Here is a 19,766-nt window from a genome sequence, read left to right on the forward strand (position 1 = left end):
TGTGAAGTTTTGTTTTAAATGAATGAGGGAACATGGGCTATTCCAGTCTAGGACCTCTCCTGAGCAGATTGATTGTTGTGCTCGGTGCTGTAGTTTTATGATATGGACAAATGTCATATAGCCAGTAGTCAGGGTCACTAAACTTGTTTCACTTTAGTCCACAAAAATATCTCCTCCAGAGGCATGGTGGGTCTTTGCCCAGTTTGCTAACTAGCCTCATAGCCATCCCATAATAAAATCAGTCTAATCCTTGGTGCAATAATGGTAAAGCATCTTTTTTATTCTTTGCTTAGTTTTGTCAACCTGAACGTTACTGTGGTTGATCACGGTGGCCAGGTGGCAAACTATAATGCGAACAGTAACTGCTGATCTAAATGGACATTGAAAAAGAGATTCAATGCTGGCTTCGTTTTGATAAGACAGGTGGAAGGATCTCAGCAGCATGCAGTTAGATACAGCATTCAGAGCTGGCATCAGCACTTTGTCATGGCAATCAGGTTATATGGATATACACTAAGGGTAATGAGTCACATGCACAAGTCTTGTTAACCACAAACAACACGGCAACTCCCCATGCTCTGCTTTGAAAAAATGTATGCTCTCTAAGGTATTCTTTATTGAGCCCCTGGATAAACAATCTCTGCAGGATCTCAGCTAAAGTGCCAGGCTGTGACAATGAAGCTGTGCTGGTGGTGCCCGTATTGGGACTTTCCCCTGGCATGTACACAGGGCCCAAAGTTGGTGTTTTGACAGATTTCTTCCTCCCTCTATTTGTGCTCATGGTATGTAGTGATAACCAGTAAAAGCAGTTACTTAGGCATTTTTCTGCTTGTATCACAACAAATGACAGATTTATTGAAATATTCCCAGACCCTGGCCAGAATCCTGACAAAAGGACTTTTGTGGGGTCTGATCATGCTGACTGCACACATGGACTCATGCTGGCATTACTAATTTGCAGTTGCTGACAGAGCAAACAGGAGATAAAGTACATTCAATAAATGCAGGAGGTAGCTAGATGTATGGAATATTGCTGTGTGTGGAATGGGACGCAGCGATTAACAACAATACAGTGCCATGGGAACCGTGTTCTCCGAACTGCAGGCCAGTGCCCTGGAGCCAATGCAGTTAAACAAGACAGATAGGAGTATGCAACCACTCCATTCAGAGCCAGGGCAGCACAATACCCCTTACCTAGTGCCTTTACTCAGGCTATCACTACACTAGAGAGCTTACACTGATGCAGCAGTGCCACTGTAGGCTCCCTCGTGTAGCTGCTCTAAGCTGATGGGCGAGCTCTCTTCCATCAGCTTCGTTAATCCACCCCCAACGAGTGGCAGCATCTGTGTCAGCGGGAGAAGCTCTCCCGCGTCATAGCACTGTCAATGCCGGTGCTTAAGTTGGTGTAGCTTATGTCGCTCGGGGGATGGCTTATTCACACCCCTGAGTGACATAGGTTATGCCAACATAAGTGATAGTGTAGACGTAGCCTCAGAAGCAATTAAATAGGCCTGACAAGGATTTGGCTGCAACCTTTGCAGCTGGGGCTGTGCATGCAAATGTCACATGTAATTACTTTGTGTGACTATGGCAACATATAATTACCATAGAACCCAGTTTATCCAAGCCTCCATTATGCGGCTCTTATTAACTGAACCACCCATGCGCACACAGGATCATAGGAAATTGACATCACCTCCATAGTATTGGTATGCCGTGTTTTCAGTCTTGTAAAAGATTGACACTACTAAGCAAAAACATGTAGTGCTGTCATTGGATGCAAAATTAGAGATTATTAATAAAATAAAAGGAGAGTCGCTAGCAAAAATAGCCCAAAATTATAGCATTGGATAAAGCACAGTATTGGACATCAAACACAATGCAGAGCAAATTCTTAAATATTGCATGAATAACTCAATATCTCTGCATACTGGAAGACCATGAAGCAACTGAAAGATGCTGGTCTAGATGAAGCCCTTTAACTGTGGTTTATACAGGCGAGAGAGAAAGGCATTCCTATTAGTGGTCCTTCACTATGCGAGAAGGCTTAAGGCTTTCATCAAGGTTTAGAAGTTTAAAAAGCATCACGGCAGCTAACAGTCACCAGGGAAAAGCTGTCTGCTAATTCAGGAGTTATTTCTGACTATTTAAAAAAAAATGGCAAATATCTTAGCTGAGCACAACTTGTCACTGGAACAAATTTATAACTGTGACGGGACTTGCTGCAGGAATGGAAAGATCTGTTCCTGGCTACAAACGGAGCAAAGAACGTTTGACAGCCCTGGCCTGTGCTAATGCTAGTGGCACATCCAAGCTCCCGTTAATTATCATTGGTAAAGCAATGAATCCGCATGCGCTTAAAAATGCAAAAATGGATGCTTTGCCCCTCCTCTACAAATCACAAGGAAAAACATGGATGGACAGTGTTTTGTTTCGTGATTTGAGTTTTTAAAAACTTTTGTTCCAAGTATGCAAGCTCATCTGAACAAAAACAGCATCCCATTGAAAGCTATCTTACTGCTGGACAACGCAGTTGCTCACTCTGATGACAGAGGGCTCACCTCCCAAGATAACCCGATCTTCTGGGTTTTTTTTCTCCCCTCCAAACGTAACATCTCTTGTGCAGCCTATGGACCAAGGCGTGCTGGAAAGTCTAAAACAACGCTATCAACAGGATCTTCTTAATCGACTACTGATGTCTGATGAAGCAACTGAGAACAAAGGCAATATGTTGCAGCGCTGGAAAAAAAAATCAATATCGAGGATGCTATATATGAGGTTGCAGAAGCATGGGAAGACATCTCCAGGTCAACCTTACAAAAACTGCGGAAAAATCTGTGGCCTGAAGTTATTGCTGACACTTAGAACAGTGACCGGGCAGCTGAAACAACAGCATTGGCAGCTGAAGAAGAGACCAGTGCATTTGTGGATCTCCTCCATAAGACTTCCTCGCTGCGCAGAAGTCGATGAAGATGATGTTGCAGATTGGCTTGAAAATGATGCTAACTACACTGGAAGCTGCCAAAATCATTCAGACTGTACTAGATGCTGACAGCGACTATGCAGCTGAAGGGTCTGCTGAGGAAGAATTGATTGGAAAAAAATTCTCACTGCGATGCTGCAAAAGCAGGAAACCTCTTCCTTCAGTACTTGGAGCAACAGCCCAATACCGACCCCTCTGAACTGCTGTTGATGAAGCCGCTCCATGATCGCACAATGAAGACGAGAACCTCTCATCTAGAACAATGCAAACTGTCAGACTTTTTTCCAGGCATTCTAAATGTGAGTGCTGCTGTACCTACCATCATGCTATGTACTGTACTTTCTGCATATTACATATTGTTGTTACCATTAGTATTGCTGTTACAACTTAAAATGATCGTTTCTGCATTTTTAAAAACTGGTACTCTTTATAGAAGTAATGGTTCATGTACGCTGTAAATAAGGAAGGGGGTTATGTTTTAATGCTTTAATGATTATCATTTTTGCATTTTTTTTTAAATCGTACTCTTTGTGATGTTGTGTACATAAGCTAAATAGAGATGGTAACTTGTATAACATTAAACAGACTTTTGTAGACCAATGTTTATCAACCTAGTGTCAGAGAACAGATTTAGGAGGTCGCAAGTACAGAGCCAGCATTAGGGGGTGGCAAGCAAGGCAATTGCCCGGGATCTCACGTCACGGACCCCCGGGAAGCTAAGTTACATGCTTCAGCCCCAGGCGCAGGGTTCCAGCTGTCAGCCGCGGGTGGCAAGGCTCGGGCTGTCAGTTGTAATTTAAAATCTGATCCCCGCCTGTAATATTCCAATAGCTTAAATTTTCTAGCAGTGATGTCTCGGGCAAGGCCTGACTCAAGTGGCCTAAGGGGAAAAAATGTTTTAAATGTCCTAAACATTCCCTAAACCTGCCAGGGTTGCTCCTTCTAACTTCAGAAACTGCTCCTATCCTTTCCCCCAGAAAATCAAATACTGGGAGACATGATCACACACTCCCGCTTCTTATTACAGTTATGCTGATCCAGTTAGGGCACAGAAACAATTCCATGTGGCTAAGGTGACTACTTGCACAGCAGTAAGAGTGAATAACAAATACAGGCAATGAACAACTTTCAAAGAGCTCATATGCAAAAAAAAAAATTTCAGCCTCAATAGTTTGAACAATTATGAGTAACAATTGAAACTCTGTGAACAATTCACAAACAGGAAAAAGAAGCCAAAATGTGGACAAAATATTCACAATGAATAGTTTGACCATCTCTACTCTTGGTGCATTACTCCTAGAGCCAGTTGGAAAAACTTTGATGGAACCATATTGCACTGGAATATGCAGTTCTATTGAAATTCAAACATGTCGCAAAATCAGGTTGATTTTACCACTGTTTCATTTCAGAAGTAAAATGTGGAAAAAAGTTCAGACAATAGTGAGATGTCCCATTTCAACATTTTTGGAACAAAATGTTTAGATTTTTTTTTTGTTTCGAAATTACCTTGTTTTAATTTTTTAAAAATGTTGTATTATAATACAAAACAGCCAATGTTGCAAAGTTTTGATTTCCTCAAAATGAAATGTTTTGATTGACCCAAAACGGTTTTTTTTTTCCTTTGTGGAGAATTTAAAATGTTCGGTTTTCATTATAATTTGGAACAAAGCCGAACTTTGAAATCCTTTGCAAAATGGAACTTGCATCTTCCCCACACAGCTCCAGTTACTACCTTTATGATTAGAAATGAAACTGAGCTGCGAACTTTGGATCCAAACCCAAAGTCTTCTGACAATCAGATGGGGTGAAATCCACCCTTTTTTGGTTTAGAATTCTGTAGAGATCTGTGCCTGCTGTAACGTTTGGGTCAAGATCCAAATATTTCTGTAATTTGAGGGGTTTTTTTGGATCCATGATTTTGGTTCAGACCTATTTTCTCTTATTACATTAGTGTGTTTCTGCTGGTGGTGAAAAGAACATTTTCTTTTAGTGCACTGTTATTGGAGAATACCCAGGGATGATTATGCATCAGTGACATACATTGTTGTGTAAAAGTGGAACTGTGAAGATACTGGGGGTTGCTGAGAGAGAGGTCCAGTGCACCAGGGCATGATGCTAAAGAATAGGAGAGAGTAAGAGAATTGGGGGCAGTGGCAGGACTTAGAGAAATGTCAGAAGTAGGCAGTGAAGTGAAATGAGATGGCAGCACAGAGCGTTTAGCTGTGGAACAGAAAGTGAGTTATTAGTGGAGAACAACTCAAGCGTGGTCTATATTAGCAACTTACGTTGATAGAACTATGTTGTTCCATACCCCTGTGGAAAATCCGTATCCCTGAGTGACGCAGTTATAGTGACCTAACTCCCAGTGTAGACAGCACTATGTTGATGGGAGAGCTTCTCCCATCGACGCAACTACTGCCTCTCGGGGTGGTGGAGTACCTACACTGTCAATGTAGATAGTGTCTCCACTAAGCACTACAGCGGAACAGCTACATCGCTGCAGTATTTTAAGTGTAAACAAGCCCTCAGTGTTGGAAAAGGGAGTTACGTTGGTGGATCCGTGTAGCTCACAATTCTAATACAGGTAGGCCCAATTTCTGCTCCCAATGAAAGTGGGCAGCATTTGGTTTATACCATCACTCACCGCTTAGCTCCAGTCTTTACTTATTTTCGGGAGCTGGTTATCCCATTAACTGTTGTATTTTCACAGCAGGTAGAAACTATTTTAAAGGTCTGCTATTAAGAAATCTAGACATGTTCAAGACCATTTTTTGCTACCTGCATATCCTATATTTTTGTTATCTTATAAACGTATGTTTACTTGCAGATACCTAGTCGATGAAATTAAGAAAAGAGAAGGATTCCAGCTTCTGTTGGAGGTAGGTGACTATAGAACTGAGTTTGTGTTTTTGTCAAATGCCAGTCTGTATTTTGGGTGCTTATTTAAATAAACTTGGTAAATTGCTGATGCACAGAAGTGTTAAATCACATCATATTGTCCATATTTCACATAATCACTCTGTCCATTTCTGGGGTTGTATAGGCATTGGGACCTATGGCTTGAGTAATCCCCTTGTATGGCAATGGGTAGGGTTGCAAAAGGACCACTCTTGCTAGAGCTATGGCTAAGAACTAGAGCTGTTTGGAGTTTTTCAGTTAAAACTTCTGTCCTGAAAGTGGACTCTTCTTCATTTAAAAATAATGATAATAAAACAATCGCCACCCCCTGCATTCCCAAATTTCCAGTGTAGAACAACTGGCACTTTTCAAACAGCTCTACTGATAACATTTTTTTCCTTCCAATTTACTCCATGGCAAAGTAAGTTGACGAAGATCCTGTTTGCAGAGAATGTGCTGAGCAGCGGGGGTCTCAACTCTTTGGCCAATGAGATCAGCACCTGGGAACATCGAGGAGGGGAGTCTATTTAGAGGAAGTGTGTGTGTGTGTGTGTGTGTGTGTGTGTGAGAAGAGCAGCTATAGGAGAAGGAGCAGAGTAGACCGGAAGATGGGGAGTAACAGGATGGCGGAGGCATAGGGGGAGAAAAAAGGGACAGGAGGAGGAAGGGGGCAGTAGACACATGAAGAGCAACAGGGTGGAAAAAGAATTAAAAGGACAGAAGTGAATTTAAAATTGAAATGTGGGTTTATACTTGTGCTTTAACTATCATGGTTGGAGTGGAAGCTGAAAGAAACTGAAAATATAATTTTTTTCCCAGTACATTTCTACTAATTTGGAGAGAGCACACACACGGGGGGGGGGGGGGGAGAATTCTCCTGGGTAACAAGGGGTTCTGGGGAAGGTTTCATGGCTTGTCTCAAGCCTGTTTGAGTGGCAAGGTGTTCTGGAATTTGTAATCCAGAAGAACTGGTAGGAATTATAAACAACTCAGCAGCAGTATGTGCTGGGAAAGGGAAGGCAGGGATGTAAAATAGCTCAGGAAAGAGGTCAGATTTGATGTGTTCACTCTACAGAGTGAACCTGGAGAGAGCACCCATAGCTGCTGGTGAGCCCCTCCAGTGAGGGGATGCCAGGAGTATGGGTGGGAAGGAGGAGCAGATGGGAAGAGGCCTGCAGAAGAATAAGAACCCCAGGAGGGGTAAGCTGCCCATTTGGGAAAAGGCTGCCAGTGACCCAGAAGTGTCAGTCCTGCACTGAGCTGAAGGTTTAGGTTTGTGCAAGGAAGCCCATGAATGAAACTACCTGGGGCAAAAGAGCTTGATGGTGGGATTGGGCAGTTGCTTATTGTTTAGAGGCTCCAGGCTGGGACTTCTAGAGAAGGTGGGAGAAAAGCTTTGCCTTTCACTTGCTGCATGAAGGGATAAGATTGTTCAGGCCCTGAGGGAGGGACTGGAAACTAAGCCTCTACCTCGATATAACGCTGTCCTCGGGAGCCAAAAAATCTTACGCTTTATAGATGAAACCGCGTTATATCGAACTTGCTTTGATCCGTCGGAGTGCGCAGCCCCGCTCCCCCAGAGCACTGCTTTACTGTGTTATATCAGGTCGTGTTATATTGAGGCAGAGGTGTATGTGAAAAATGGCTAAGTGGAGCCAGTTTTTCTTGGACTTCTGTTGACTCTGGAAAAGGCAGAGTTTTCCTCACATAGCCAGAGGGTTAACCTACCCAATGAATGAAGGGAAACTGAGGCATGGTTGCATCTGATGAAGGGAAGATAAGCCATTGACTGCATGCCCCCTCTGCCCTGAAACAAAACTGAGATTGAAACCCCATATTAGTCAGCTAGCGCTTCAGCTCATGAGGAAACTACTGTACATCTGGGGCTTGATCCATTCCTATTAGAGAAATATGGGACTTTTAGAGCTGAACTTCATTTCATTCTTTGGCAGCAGGTGGCAAGTCTGCTGATCTCTTCCTGCTGATAATGATATTCTCCTTGCTGATCAAAGAATGTATTAAATGCAGTTTAAAGGGAAGCAGTGAATATAAATAGTTCCCAGTGCCCTTTCATGAAAGAATTTGGCATGGTCTAGGTAGTCTCCACTCGGGAGGAGGTCTGGGACTACCAGCAGTGTTTGCATTGGGGCAAAATGATGGTGTGATCTAGCTATCTTCTTCCCTATTTCAACATTTGTTCCTTGTTTTTCAGCCAGCATCAGTGAAAACTGTGGGTATAGTAGGGTTTAGTAGTGGGGAGGTATGTTCTAATCCTCTCCATCCTTTGCCCCCCTTAAGTAGAGCTCTGAATTGCAAAGACATGGCAGGTCACTGTTAAGGAGGTGGAGTTTTTTAGGAAGTTTGAACAGGACTGGGATGCATTAACTGTTTCTCCAGATGGTGCTATGTGTCCTTCATTTGTCCCAAAAGAAACTGGGTAGAATCTGTAGGGGCCTATTAGGAAAATTTGTGAATCCTACACGCAGAATCCTCATAAGTATGAAGTGTCCTAATTTTAACCAACCGTGAATGGTCATTGCTGTGAGTCTCCCATCAACAAGAAGTTCTGAATTGAGCATAAAACCTAAGAGAGATACTCCGGAGCCGGGTGGAGAAGCGGAGTCTTCGTTTGTTCCACAGTCATGTTCAGAAATTTTGAGAGAATATCTCCTGGACAGGACATGTATATCACCCCAAGGAGTTTTGGACTCTAATTAAATGCATGGAATCCTGGCATCAGGTCCATTGTTATACCATATGAGTACCAGGCGGTCAAAAAAATTGCCATTATAAGGTGTTTTTTTATGAATAATAGGGTTTTCTGAAACCAAATTTTTTCGTTTTTTTTTTGTATTGATGAAATTTCAATTTTTTTCACTTGAAATGAAAAATTAAGGAAAAATCAAAATTTAAGTTTTAATTTTGAAGTTGTACTAAAATGTCCACCTTCTCCCTGCTTCCCTTGTCTCTTCCTTTTTTCCCCACTGGAAAAGGAAGGTAGGGGTGTGTGTGTGTAAAAACGTGAAGACTCCCCTTCCCGCCCAGTGTGGGGGGTGGGGAAAGCAAGGGTGGCATAGGCATTGTAGAGGAGTAAAGGGGGTGAAAAAATACAAAAGTCAGCATTTGGGGTTTTTTTACTATGGCAACTAAACAAAAGCCCCTTCAATCTGATGAGGAGGAGTTGTTTGTTTTTTGATGAAACATTTCTAAAGCTCAAACGTTTTAGCTGAAAATTTTCACAGAAATATAATAAAACCTTTTGACCCGCAATCATTGATAAGCAATCCTTTTTTCTCTTACTCAGCCAGAGTATGCGAACATTTGCTTTTGGTACATTCCATCAAGCTTAAGAAAAATGGAGGAAGGACCTGAGTTCTGGGAGAAGCTCCATCAGGTGAGTAGTACATATATGGCTTACTGGTTTATTATGATTATCCCTTCTGCCAGGGAAGGAGGAGAAATAGCTCCTGGTTGTGCCCACCATTAACTCCTCCAATAGAATGTTATTTAATCCTTAGATAGATGTTGTTAGGATTTCTAAATTTATTATGCTCTCTATTTAGACATGGCTAATTAAGTTTCTTTCTTCTTAATGTAACAAAAGCAGACATTATGCAAGTATTTAGTTTACTATCAAAACTGTTAGCCGATGATGGAGCTGAGAGAAGAGGAACAGTATTGTCTGTATCTCTTGTCTAGACAGAGCATTCATTACCTATTTCATACACTTAACATTGTCCTTGGGACTTGTCTTGCATTATCAGTGGATAATGTAAGGGAAGAAGTGCTTAAGAATACATTTCTGATGTTAAGCAACCCATAAAAGGAAGTAGGACTAGAATGGAAAAAAATAATGGTGAGCCTTTTGGTAACTTTTATCACTCTTATGGAAAATTACATTTTGAAAATGGACTAAATTCTTTGATCAGAGTAAAATAACTACAGAGGAGCCTACAGTTAAGATTAATTAGAAAAGTAATGGAAACTGTGATATTTGTGTATTATTGAATAAGAAACTCTGCGACAAAGTGAGCCAAGCCGATTATTGGTGGGTGGCTTGTTCTGCTTTTCCTCTTAACATCCGTTAACTAGGCAGTAGAAATGCAAGGTGGAGTGAGGATATGTAAATCCTAGACACAGCTAGGAAATCTTTCCTGCAGAGCCCAGCTCTTCTCCCAATGTTGCTCACAACACAAATAGACCCCCTTTGAATTAAAGCAGGATACTTGAGATCTTCTTTCCCCCAAATATTTTATTGTGTTTAAAAAAAAAAAAAAAAAAAAAAAAAAACATTTATACAAGCCCCATAAGCAAAAATGGGTCAGGTACTCAGCTGGTGTAAATTAGCAGAGCTCCATTGACTGCAACAGAGCTATGCTGTTTTACATCAGCTGAGGATCCGGCCCATGATCCCTGCTCCAAGAAGCTTATAAAGTATGTTAGGTGCTCTCTGGCCCCAAGCAGGGTGGGGGGAAAAAGAGAGGTTTCCATATTCCATATTGCAAGACGCCACACATGTTGGGTTGGATCCGATCATGAGAACCCCTTATCGCAAGATGCTTCCTCTCCCTGCCATACACAACTGTCAATTGCCTCTCACTGTAACAGTGCCTGTGCCCCTCAGGGAGCAAGACTCTGAAAACGGGGCAGGGAGGAGCAAAGAAGAGGGGAGGTGATGGTCCCCCACCTTTCTCTGTGCCCACTTGAGTAGAAGGGCTGGCGCACTAGGGAGGAGGGAAGGGGTAGAGATGGAATAGAGGGACACCTTAGAGCACACGGAGAATGCCTTCCTGAGTCTCCCCAGTGCAGCCCCACGCACCACCTATCAGGGCTGTGGTGTAAATACCACAACGTATCCCATTCTGTTAGCTTGATTAAGTTAGCTTTTATAAGGTTGGCATGGGACTCTGCATCCCAATAGAAGGTAGGTTGTAAGAAAGGATTTGAAGGAAGAAAGGGAGTTTCTGTACAAAGGAAGGGAAGAGTGTTTTCCTTCGCCTTCCCAGGGGGCAGCTCTGCGGTTATTTTATTTCTCTATCCCCAACACTGAGGGGGGGGAGAGGAGGGGCAAATGTGGGAGACAAAGTGCAACAGAGACTCACTGAGAGAGAGAAGCAGAAAAGAATATAGCTGAAAGATTCAAACACCTGGGGGTTAATGTCTTTAACATCAGTATAATTAAGTTCCATGATTCAACATTGTTGATTTAAATAATTTACAATAATTAATCTAATAATTAATAATACACTAATTAGTAAAAAGGTGGAAGAAAAGAGGTAGTAAAGAGTGCAATCCTTGCCAAGAGGCTTAAGGCCTAGATAGCTGAAGATTTAAGAGGCTTGTTGCATCATGTCATCGTTATTCAGTGTGGGGATGTATACGATTTCCTTCTTAACTGCTGGCACTTCCTGAATATCTTCATTATTTTACTAAAATGAACATTAAAAACAGTTAATTTATAATATGTCTTTTCATACCATACTTAAACACAGTAATTATTCCATTTAGACAAAGATCAGTCATCTACTTTTTTGATGATCTGCAAGTCTGTGAATAATTAAGTGAGGATGTATGTTAGAAATTCCTTGTGCTGTTCATTGATTTATTACGCTGCGTATTCAGCAATAGAACTCAGAATTATACACTGTTTTCTAAGGTTATTTATGTTTAGTGCTTGTGACAGATGCTAAGCTAACAGCACTGGGACCATATCCTCAGCCTTGCTAAGGTGACTTTGTGCCATTTAGAATGATGCAAAGTAACCTTAAAGCTTCCCTGCACTTTGGCTTTACTTCAGACTTCATGGCCCACGTGGTGCAGGGCATGTGTCAGGACTGGCTGAGGCCATGGCGGGATCTCATTATGATGTCACAGCTATTGTTGTCCTGCACAACCTGTTATCTCTCTCAAAGCATTTTTCCATTTAATGCTTATTGTACATTTGTACAGAATATAAAACTAGAATGCAGGCTCCTATTAAAGCAAAAATCTATGTGTGGGCTGGGAAGGAGGAGGAGGGGGAATGCACTTTCTGTACCATTAGAAGCAGACGTGATATTGTCAACAATAGATATTCATCAGAGTGTATACTGGGGCATTTTAAAGAGCAGAAGACAATGATGGTGGAGCGGGGAAATAAGTTTGTCAGACATTAGTAATGTAGCGGAAATGGGATTTATTTGGAGCATTCAGCACTGTACCATAAAAGACTAAAATATTTTCAAGATTACAGTAGCAGCTAGAGGTCCCACTGAAAACCAGGGCCCCATTGTGCTAGACCTGTACATGTGCACAATGAGAGAGTCCTTGCTCTAAAGAGCTTATATCATCTTAAATGCCTCTTTAGTGCCTGGCATGTAGCACAAACGTCAGAGCAAACTACGGATTCAAACCAAATGCTTTAAACAAGATTCTGAAAAAGTAAAGGAAGATGATAGGAGGGATTTCTTTCTTGGGCTTATAAAAAAATAAGTGGAGCGTCCTGGTAAATGGGAAGCTTTTGTTACAATCAAATAGGAAATTACCGTGGATCTCTGTATGCGTCGCACTGCAAAATAAGGGAAATTGCTTCTAACCTGGAATTGATGCAACTCATTGGATAAAGTGACAAGCCTTGAATAGCTTTGTTAGTACTGTACATGCCCCCTGGTGGTTTTTTCCTGCTCATTCTTTTACGAATGCACTGTAAATAGGTACAATTTAAAACAAAGGGAGCCAATGGAATATAGAGCTAATTAAAGACACGATGAATAAAGAAAACTGTGGTGCTCCCTACCATGTAGGGGGAAGGGAAAGGAAAGTGGAAATTTAAACCCAGCCCCCTCTACACTTCAAATGGTATCATTTTATAACTACCGATATCCATGTGTATTTGTGTTCATAAAGGGGTCAGGTTCTGGCCCCCCCATGGCTCCGTTTGCAGGGCCCCAGTAGCACAGTGGAAGGAAACTGGCTCCATCACTGTAGCTGGGGATTCCTGCTGCATGAGAGAATCCCCACACGGCACTGAAATTGCATAGCTGGTTCCTGGTCATGCCACCCCTGCAGCCTCCTGTCCAGGGATGTGTTGGGGAGGAGCAGGGTTTGTCAGGGGTGCAGCTGAATCATGTTGCACTCCAGCTCTCCTCCACTGACCAATGACATTGCCAGCTGCTATAGATTAGAGAAGACTGAGGCTGCTCCAAACTCTGGGCCTGGGACAAGCTTAAAACCAGCACCAAGAAAAGGGAGGAGTAACTTTCTTCTGGTTGATTCCCTATTCTACTGGCCCGTTGGAATCTTTGCTCAGAAGAGGATATGGGCCATAATTTTATGTATTCATGTAGGATGAAATTTATCCCAGTGCAGGGAACCAGTGGAACATACTAGATGCCATATAAACCCATAAAGCCGGATTTAAGTGATGTAATTGACCTTGTCGTGGGTCCTTTGCACTGGGGTGAATTTCATCTATATTGTATTGCTAAACAATGTGTTAGAGCAACATATTCCTGTTACCTCAGTATGGCTTCTATACAAAATTATTTTAGTTCTGATACTGGCCTTTCAGTCTGAACATTTATTTGGATTTTGCCTTTTTGTGTTTGGATGCTGTCCTTTATAGGATTTTTTGGTCAAGTTTTACAAACATTAGTTTGATTATATTTCAATGACCAGAAGGCAAAGCATTTTAGGAGTGTAAGATACTTTTTCTGCATTCGTATGTAGCTGTGCTATAAAACCTGAACCTTGGTGTGTCATTTTCCCCCTTTATCCAGACTAACTCCTTCCCCACTCCTACCCACCTTTGGAGAAAAACATGTTTCTGATTAGGTTGGTAAAAGAGCCTGTCACACGAGCAGTGTTCTGATACATTTATAGACTGATAAGCTGTCTATCAATGCAGAAATGTAAGGGGGTTGAAATAGAGTTGCCTTGGCAACTTCCAAGTCTTGTAGTACTAATCAAATACAAATCAAGGGCCCAATTCTGCATACCCAAAATATCCATAGACTGCAATAGGAGTTTTGAGTGGGCAAGAAATGCAGGATCTAGAATAATCTGGACAACTAGTATTTGCCCCTTCATTATTTATCTTAGGACAGCAACAAATTAATGGCACAGTTAACAACTGCTACATTAAACAAGAGGGCACAGTCTTTGCACAGCCAAATGGCCCCTTGGTATCTCTGAGTTTTGTCTGCATATGTTATGCAGGATTTGGGCTCAGAGTTTTTTTCTCTTTTACCCCATCACTCTCTTGTTATAATACTTTACATTTCCCTTTTCCTCATTAAGAAATTGACTTAAAAATGTGTACTTTGGGAGAGTTGGTGTTGCAGTCCTGATTCTGTAAACCCTTGTTTACATGAGTAATTCTTAATCTCAGCAAAGCCTCTTGGGCTGTAGAATCAGTCTGTGTGAGCCAATGAGTCCCCATATAAGGACTCATTCAACTCCCATTACAATAAATGGAGAGATTTGCACTGCACAGAGATTTGAGTTGGATTGGCCCGATAGTCATAGCTATGATGGATTGGGAGTTGCTCTGTAATAATTTATTAATATTGTTTGTCGGGGTGTTTTCTGTATGACTATAATAGTTTAATGCAACTGGAGAATGTCTGCAGAACAGGCAGGAAAGGAAAGAATGGCTCAACATAAGCCACCCCTTCTCTTGACACTTGTTAAGGGACAATGCCAGGACTACTAGCTTTAAAGGGTATGTCTACACTGGCAGAGTTGCATCGCTGGCAGTTACATCACCGCTAAGAGAGCGCTGAAGGGAAACCGGTGTTGTGTGTTCACACTGTCAGCTGCGTGTGCAACAGCATGTTCACACTTGCGGCACTTGCAGTGGTATTCGGAGCGGTGCACTCTGGGCAGCTATCCCACAGAGCATCTCTTCCTCTTCTGCTGCTAAGAGTTGTGGGAAGGAGGAGGGGGTCGCGGGGCATTCTGTGTCCTGTCCCAATGCCCCATGATGCATTGCTTCGCATCTCAGCAATCCCTGTGCTTTTGTCTGCATTTGGCGCCATCTTTCAACAGTTTGTGTACTGCGCGCTCTGCCTCTTCGGTTTGCAGGAATGGATCCCGCACTGTTGACCAATATGCTGCTCGCTCTGAGTAACACGTCACGAGTGGCAGTGGAGTTATTCCTTAAGCTACAAAGGCAAGAGCAGTTCAACATTGATCTTGCCACGCATAGTAGCTATAACACGAGATTGCTTGTGGCATTCACGGAGGTGCTGACCACAGTGGAACGACAGTTTGGGGCTCGGGAAACAAGCAAGCACAGAGTGGTGGAATCGCATGTCATGGACATCTGGGATGATGAGCAGTGACTACAGAACTTTCGGATGAGGAAAGCCACATTCATAGGACTGTGTGAGCTTGCCCCAGCCCTGTGGTGCAAGGACACGAGAATGAGAGCTGCCCTGTCTTTGGAGAAGCGCTTGGTGATTGCACTGTAGAAACTGGCTACTCCAGACTGCTACCGATCGGTCACTAGCCAATTCGGAATGGGAAAGTCGACCGTTGGACTCATGTTGATGGAAGTGTGCAGGGCCATTAATCGCATCCTGCTCCGAAAGACCGTGACTCTGGGCAACGTGCGTGACATTGTGGATAGCTTTGCATAAATAGGTTTCCCTGACTGCGGAGAGGGGGGCGCGATAGATGGCACGCATATTCCAATTCTGGCGCCAGACCACCTAGCCACCGAGTACATTAATCAGAAGGAGTATTTCTCTATGGTTCTCCAGGCACTTGTGGATCACCGTGAGCATTTCACGGACATTAAAGCAGGCTGGTCCAGAAAGGTGCACGCCGCATGAATCTTTCGGAACATTGCCCTGTTCAGGAAGCTTCAAGCCCCTGGTGATCCTGGGAGACCCTGCCTACCCCTTAATGCCGTGGCTTATGAAGCCATACACGGGGAACCTTGACAGCAGCAAGGAGCGGTTCAACAGGCTGAGCAAATGCAGAAAGACTGTTAAGTGTGATTTTGGCCGTTTGGCTGCTTATATGGGAGGCTGGACCTGGCCAATGACAATATTCCTATGCTTATAGCCGCGTGCTGTTCGCTCCATAATATTTGTGAAGGGAAGGGTGAAAACTTCACTCAGGACTGGACCACTGAGGCTCAGCGCCTGGAGGCTGAATTTGAACAGCCAGAGACCAAGGCCATTAGAGGGGTGCAGCGCAGGGCCAGAATGATCAGGGATGCCTTGAGGCAGCAATTTGAAGCTGAAATCCGCTAATATTTGTTACTATGCTTGGGAGTGCGGTGCTTGTAATGCTCGGAGGTGATTGTGATTAGTGCAGACAATGCACTGTGAAGGTTTAAGAAAATTGCCTGTTGCTTTGCAGGGCTCTGTTTGCTTTCAATTAATGGAATAAAGCTTGCTTTCAAAACAAAACAATTCTTTTATTAAAAAACAACAACCAGAGGAGAGAGACAAACAAAAAAAACCACATCAGCACTGTGGGGGGTGGGCGTAGGGAGAGTCCCAGCAGGAGGTGGGGTACCGGGATGGTTAAAGATTTGTGTATGTCCAGGTATCATATGCAGCCTTGTCCTTTGGAGTACAGTGCAGCAGGTACTGTGCTTCAGCCAGGCTAAACTGCAGAGGGGGATGGGTGTTGAGTGCAGTGGGTACTGGGAGTCCACAGGGCTGGACTGTGACGGGGCAGGAGTGGAATGCAGACTGGAGCCAGGAGGTTGATAAGAGCCACCGAAGTATCCACAGTGGCCTTTGCAGCGGAGGTGGGGTCGCCACCGAGTATTGCGTCCAGCTCTTTGTAGAACCGGCAGCTTGTGAGCGCAGCACCGGAGAGGCGGTTTGCCTCCCGTGCCTTGTGGTAGGCGTTCCGCAGCTCCTTCACTTTGACCCTGCGCTGCAATGTGTCCCGGTCATGGCAGTGTGTCCATAGTGGAGCGCAGCTGGGACTAGATATCCTCCTCTCCCCAAATGCTGATGAGGTCCAACAGCTCGGCATTGCTCCAAGAGGGGGATCGCCTGGTGCGTGGAGCAGGCATAGTCACCTAGAAAGATGCGCTGAGACCACTGCACGCATCATCGAGCAAACAGGAAGGGGACTTTCAAAATTCCCGAGGAATTTAAGGGGTGAGGCTCACAGTTAGCCACCTGCGGGCAGGGCAGTAGAGGTCAAACCGATGACCAGAGAGGTGAAAACAGACCTTGTGGGACACCTCCTGGAGGCCAGTTGCAGCGCTGTAATTGACCAGAGTGTCTACATTGGCACGGCAGCGCTGTAGCCCTGGTGCAGAAAGCTCTATGCCTCTCATTGGGGTGGTTTTTTTACAGTGCTGCAACTGCCCAGTTTCTGTGCACTAAGTGGCTTGGCAGTGTGTACACCTCGGGAGTTACAGCACAGAAAGCTGCTTTACTGCGCAGAAACTTGCCAGTGTAGAAAAGGTCAAAGATTTTGCCTTCTCTCCAGTTAACCTACAAAACTGGTTTGAATCAGGAGATGAAAAGGCCTGTGAACACAGGAGATCAAAAGACAGATGGGTCTAAAAAGAAACACTCAAGAAAGTGGGGTAGTTTTTCAGGGTGTCTGAAGAAGTTACAGAGTAACAGCCGTGTTAGTCTGTATCCGCAAAAAGAAGAACAGGAGTACTTGTGGCACCTTAGAGACTAACAAATTTATTAGAGCATAAGCTTTCGTGGACTACAGCCCACTTCTTCGGATGCATATAGAATGGAACATATATTGAGGAGATATATATACACACATACAGAGAGCATAAACAGGTGGGAGTTGTCTTACCAACTCTGAGAGGCCAATTAATTAAGAGAAAAAAAATTTTGAAGTGATAATCAAGCTAGCCGAGTACAGACAGTTTGATAAGAAGTGTGAGAGTACTTACAAGGGGAGATAGTCAATGTTTGTAATGGCTCAGCCATTCCCAGTCCTGGCTCTATCCCAGCCCAAAAGGGAGACCTGCAGATGTCTACACTCAGTCATACCTGTTGGGTAAGCCCCAGAGTACTGTAGGCCAGGGCCCAGTCTAGGAGTGGGGGAATTGCAGAATTCCATTCTGTGATAGGCAAGGTACAAGCTCTGACACCTAAGGGGTACACTCAGAGACCAGGAATGGGACAGAGGTTCAGCTAGGCCTCTGACTCTGGCAATAGCCAATATTATGATAATAAGCAGGATTTGTGCTAAGGTAGGGTGTGTGTGTGTGTGTTTCTAAACAAACTAGATTGCTATTTCACTCAGTGATACAATAAGGACAGTATAATTTGGTATGACAGTTGTTAAAGAAGGTACATTTTTTATTTTGTAATTAATGGTACATAGTTTACTAAGTAGATGAATAAACCTGTGCGATTTAGCCACATATAAATTACTGTTAAGGACCAGCACAATAGCATATATTAGAGAAAATTATAGTAATGTTGTAATAGCTCACTAGATAGGGATCTGCATGCTTTCCTGGTTAACACACTTCTGAAAATAGATTTATTATGTAACTCGGCTGTAAAGGTTATTGGCTGTGAATTAAAAGACTTAGCAAGGATTTTTTTAAAGATCAAAGAAATCTGGTCATTTGAGTGGTAAGATGTAAAAATGGCATATTAGTTTGGCTTCAGCGAATCAAAATTGACTTTTTTATTTACAACACTTGTGCATATACCCAGGGAATTTAAAATTACAGGTCTTGGGCATTCTTTTGTGCACTAGTATGTAAAAAGCAGTGCTAGGCCAAAGGACAAGTCAGTTTTAAGGTCTGACTACTCTGGAACTACTAGAGATAGGAACCAATGCTTTATATGTTGAAAACTTAAGTCCCACTTCACAAAAAGTATAATTTGTTAGGCCCTCATCCTGCAAATATTTAAATATATCCTTAATTTCAGTATGTTTAACTATGTGCATCTGCAAATGTGTTTGCAAGATTAGTGCATTAATTTCTAATTCATGTTGCTCATGGGACGGTGGCTGGCAGCATCCTGTTGGAATTGAGGAGAGTGGTGGGGAGAGGGAAGCGAATTGCTAATCAGAATAATGTGTATGCATTTTTAAGATGTAATAGAATGCTGTAGACCTGGACTCGAAACACTTTGGACCACTGCAAATTATTTCAGGACTGGCACTCTCCTCTAAGAAATGATCCTGGACCTGTGATCAGAATGAGTGGTCGGGGAGGGGAGGCATGGACATTTGGATATAATCCTCATGTGTTGGGCCTGAGCTTGTTTTCACACTAGTCTTTGCTATTCACTTCAATGGAGGCAGGTTCAAGCCATTCGCAGATATAGGGTGAAATTCATCTATGGCTGACTCCTATCCCTGCATGCCTGCTTTTACTGATTCATAATATTTGTTTCAAAATACCTTAATAATAGCAACTCTTGGACATGTTTTGCCATATTCAGCAGCATTGCAGAATCTGTTCGCTATTGCTGTAGAGATGAAATGGAACAAAAATTACATGTTTTGCCACAGAGATTCCAGGAGGCTTTCAGGAATTGCTCATCACACTTTTCAAATATAATGATTTTTATCAGACTTATCTAGAATAAACATTACTGTTCTCAAAATGACGGTGATAGAACTAGGTTAGGAGTAATGGTGACTCTCTAGTGGCACTGAGTTAAAACTCATTTTTTGGAAAAAGATGTTGGATTATTACATCTCCTGCATTTGCCAGCTTCTCTCTGATAAGCATAGTCAACGTCTTACTACTTAATTTACTGTCAGCTACTTTAAAAAAAACCCCAGAAACTAGGGCTCCCAGGCAGCAGAGGATTTTATGTCTGCAGTATTATTTTGCAGAAAGTAATTTTTTTGTCATTCCTGCCCTATTTACAGTCAAATATCTTCCATTCTGAGGCTTACGTATTAGCCAGTGCATGGTGATACACTCTGC

The 19,766-nt window shown here is 42.9% G+C and overlaps 1 protein-coding gene across 2 annotated transcripts in view; it reads left to right on the forward strand.

Moving 5' to 3' along the window:
- GADL1 (glutamate decarboxylase like 1) overlaps positions 1 to 19,766 on the forward strand; it is a 104,194-nt gene that overhangs the window by 51,308 nt on the left and 33,120 nt on the right. For both annotated transcript variants that reach the window (XM_054020610.1, XM_054020611.1), the window contains exons 13-14: positions 5,811 to 5,862; positions 9,186 to 9,275. In XM_054020610.1, coding sequence (XP_053876585.1) covers positions 5,811 to 5,862; positions 9,186 to 9,275 — 142 coding nt within the window. The remainder of the gene's footprint in view (positions 1 to 5,810; positions 5,863 to 9,185; positions 9,276 to 19,766) is intronic.

This window comes from Malaclemys terrapin, chromosome 2 (genome assembly GCF_027887155.1).
Source record: "Malaclemys terrapin pileata isolate rMalTer1 chromosome 2, rMalTer1.hap1, whole genome shotgun sequence".
NCBI classification, from domain to species: Eukaryota; Metazoa; Chordata; order Testudines; family Emydidae; genus Malaclemys; species Malaclemys terrapin.